Source organism: Centruroides sculpturatus, unplaced genomic scaffold (assembly GCF_000671375.1).
Source record: "Centruroides sculpturatus isolate CEXI.00-Female unplaced genomic scaffold, Cexi_2.0 scaffold463, whole genome shotgun sequence".
NCBI classification, from domain to species: domain Eukaryota; kingdom Metazoa; phylum Arthropoda; class Arachnida; order Scorpiones; family Buthidae; genus Centruroides; species Centruroides sculpturatus.
Window position 1 is genome coordinate 38,837 of NW_019384841.1, and position 3,410 is coordinate 42,246.

Sequence of the window (3,410 nt, forward strand, 5' to 3'; positions counted from 1 at the left end):
AATTTAGATAACGCCATGGATGACCTTTCTCTGGCCTGAGTAGCGATGTCTGGTTATCCATATCCGTGTGTACCCGTTTAAAACTTGTGTGTATAATGTGGAAATCGTAAATGTGTAAAATGATTTTAAAATGTAATTAGTAAATATTTTCTTATAATTTATTGTTTAGTAACTTTCAGTTGAACGTTTTTCTAATGAATTATCATTTTGAATCTTTAAAAAATCCATTCGCAAACAAAACTTTTTAATTAGTTAAATAACTCTTTGTAGAATCGCGAAAATATTAAAACTATTAACACGATCGTTACAAATATATACAAATTATTAAGATAATTAATAAATTTTGTTGACGTGTTTTATTTTTTATTAAGAAATCAGTTACAAAAGTACATATTTCTATAATATATTTTACAAATTTTATAAAGTATTAATAAACCGGGAAAACATTTAATTAAAACTTATTTTGTTAAGCAATCAAAATTAAAAGGATGATGAACTGGTATCGCCTAAATTACAATTATTTTCAATTTTTTGAACTAAGTTTTAGGAGTAGTTCATTAATATCTGCACTGAGTTCAAAGTGATAGGAATTTTAATTCACAGTTTTAATCTATATTACATTATTTCCAAATTTCTCAAATTTAAAAAAAAAAAGCGTTTTAAAAATTTAAATATGTCGATTGATGTTACTTTAGGACTGTGTAATACCTCTGCCCGATCCTTTTCTAAGTGTTCCGCGATGCTCGTCTTTGCCTTGAATTTTCATTATAATTCTTGATATAAGCAATTGATATTAGTCTTAAAATTCTCATTTGGAATATTTTTTAAGTAAAAATAATATGTAAAATTTTAACAGTGAAAGTAGTCGTGAAAAATTGTGCAATTTTAAAGTACAATTCGGAACTCCGTAAGAGAAGTCAGCGTTTTTGTTAATGGCCGGAAAATAGAGATAAAAAAAAAAAAAAAAACACGATGTGTGATCTACGTAGAAGTCCGATACGTGCTGTTAAACGATTGGGATTCTAAAGGTCAAAACTTTGAAATAAAAATTGTCTTATTTTTAAATGCATTCGATTGCATTTAAAAATAAGAATCGCAGGATAAAAACGACCGAAAACGTTACAAAAATTAAAATTCGCCCTGCATTTAATGGTACAGCTGGTTGTTCTTGTAGATTGTGACAAATGCAGTTTTACCGAATAGTTTAATTTAAAATATAGCTCTCCACCTCAAATTACCGTAGTAATGTATTGACTCTGTATATCGTATTTTCAAGTCGGCAATACAGTTTTGCAGGTTATCTGTCTAACTGCATTCAGGGGAAAATATTTAAATTGAAATAACGTGACTTCCGGTTTGAATCGGAAGTTCCTATATAGTTAATCGGGCCTCCTGCCACTAAGCTTTCCATATCTGGTTTTGGCATTGTCTAACTCCTTTCTACAAATTAAGGAAGGTCAGACGAACAACAGATAGACGAGAGTGTGAATTTATAGATCTACAGTTTTTTCAAATTGCAACCCAATAAAGGGAATTGAACAGCCTTACAACTGAGTTTATTTGGTAACATCAGAAAGCTGAAAATTGTTTTTAATTTTTGCAGTGAGTTGTTTAATGCCATTGAAAAATGCAGGGTTTCATCCTAAAAAAAAAAAACTGAAAATCGCAAGAGAATTAAAAAAAATCCTATATAAAAATTTATATATGAAATACATTGTAATAAAAATTTATGATAAAAACTTAAAAATTGCTGATTAGGAAAATTTGTTTAATGATTATATTTATATCTTATAAAGACTTTTTAATCGAAGGCGCAAATTTAAACATAAGACGTGCCCATAAAATATTGAAAATTTTGAATGCGGCATACCAAACGATATCAAAAAAACAATTACCGCTTGTATGATCAGTGAGATTTATTGTTCTTACAGCATTCCTGACGAATTTATCTCTATCCAGGCATATATTTTGAATCAATTTCGAATATTTAAGATTTTTAGCGCGTTCCTCAACCATTCTGGTCCAAACCCCAAAAGGAGTAACAGATTGAAAACTCACATTTTTCCATTTATATTCGTAAGACAATGCTCGAGTGAAACGGTCGGAAAACGCTTTACACGCCGAATACACGCTCAAAAATGGCAAAGGCATTACGGAGGCCACTGACGAAACAGTAACGATGGCGGCTCTTCTTCTGAACGACATCGAAAGTAAAAACAATCGCGTCGTGTGAACCACTGCTTTGATGTGTAATTGTAACAATAAATTCACATCCTCATCAGTCAGGTCTAATAAACGACACCAAGAGTCACCCATAACACCGGCACAGTTGACTAAAATGCCAACATCCGTATCTTTCAATGTGCTGTAGACATGTTCGTAGGCATTATCGTGGCTGAGATCGGCCTGAATGTAGCGGCATTCTACTCCGTATTGACTTGTAATTTCTTCGGCGGCAGACTTTAGAGCCTGCAGTCCTCTGCTTACGATTACAATGTGTAAACCTCGTTTAGCCAGTTCGTTAGCGTAGCCTCTTCCTATTCCCGAACTTCCTCCCGTGATCACGGCCCACGGTCCGAATTCCTTCAAATCCGAAGTGCATAGAGAGAAGAGATGTACTCTTAACACGTTGACAAACTTGCATATTAACGTTGAGACAAAGAGAATTGTACAGAATATACCAAAATAAGCCAAAATGCAACTTTGTTCTATGGCTTCGAACATGATTAAATTCTGTCTTTCTGATGTATCGAAACAGAATAAAAGTTGATTTGTTACCACATTTAACAACCAATCTGTGTTATAGAACTTACTATATAATTTATACATGTGAAGTAGATAAAGACCAAAGTTCGCAGCCTTGGTTATTACTTTGCTATAACAAAAATATTTATTAATTTTATGATAACGAATATAAGAAATTTAACTGCGTTTTATTCGGAATTAGCACAAGTTTGCTGTTGGGAACAAATTACACAGGAACTTCTTTCAATGGAAAAAGCAGTTTATTTTCTATAATTTAAAAAGTTATTCATTTCGTGCTAATTTCCCTCTTCGGTCCTATTTTATTAAATACATCGGGAAAAAATTATGTAAGAATATATTATATTATATTTAACATAAGCGTACAAAATTTTTCTCAAAGCTATAATTATCTAACAATATTATATAGTAACAGCTGAATTACTAATTATTAAAACCTTTGGGTAAAATAAGTAAATCTGAAAAAAATATAAAATTAATATTAATAAATAAGTAAATAAATAAATGCAGTAAAAATTTTAAAATAATAAGACCTATACTTGTACAAATAAAATTATTTTTTTTTAAATCCTACAAAACCATGGAGATGTGGGGTTATAAACAAATGTTTCACCCTCATATCTTTTCGTAATTGCATAATTTTCCTG

General features: G+C 30.8%; 1 protein-coding gene across 1 annotated transcript; it reads right to left on the reverse strand.

Moving 5' to 3' along the window:
* Positions 1-441: 441 nt before the first annotated feature.
* On the reverse strand, positions 442-2,774 carry LOC111630310 (inactive hydroxysteroid dehydrogenase-like protein 1). Its single transcript, XM_023374394.1, has 2 exons — positions 2,059-2,774; positions 442-1,642 (listed from the first exon to the last, which is right to left on the reverse strand). Exons 1-2 carry the CDS (start codon positions 2,722-2,724, stop codon positions 1,499-1,501), a joined length of 810 nt encoding a protein of 269 aa, XP_023230162.1. The 5' UTR covers positions 2,725-2,774; the 3' UTR covers positions 442-1,498.
* Positions 2,775-3,410: the final 636 nt, after the last annotated feature.

Excerpts from the sequence above, each read along its gene's own strand:
- LOC111630310 (XM_023374394.1), bottom strand. The coding sequence starts at position 2,724 with ATGTTCGAAGCCATAGAACAAAGTTGCATTTTGGCTTATTTTGGTATA. Across the intron at positions 1,643-2,058 it reads ACGAATATAAATGGAAAAAT|GATGAAACCCTGCATTTTTC; the intron begins GTGAGTTTTCAA and ends TTTTTTTTTTAG.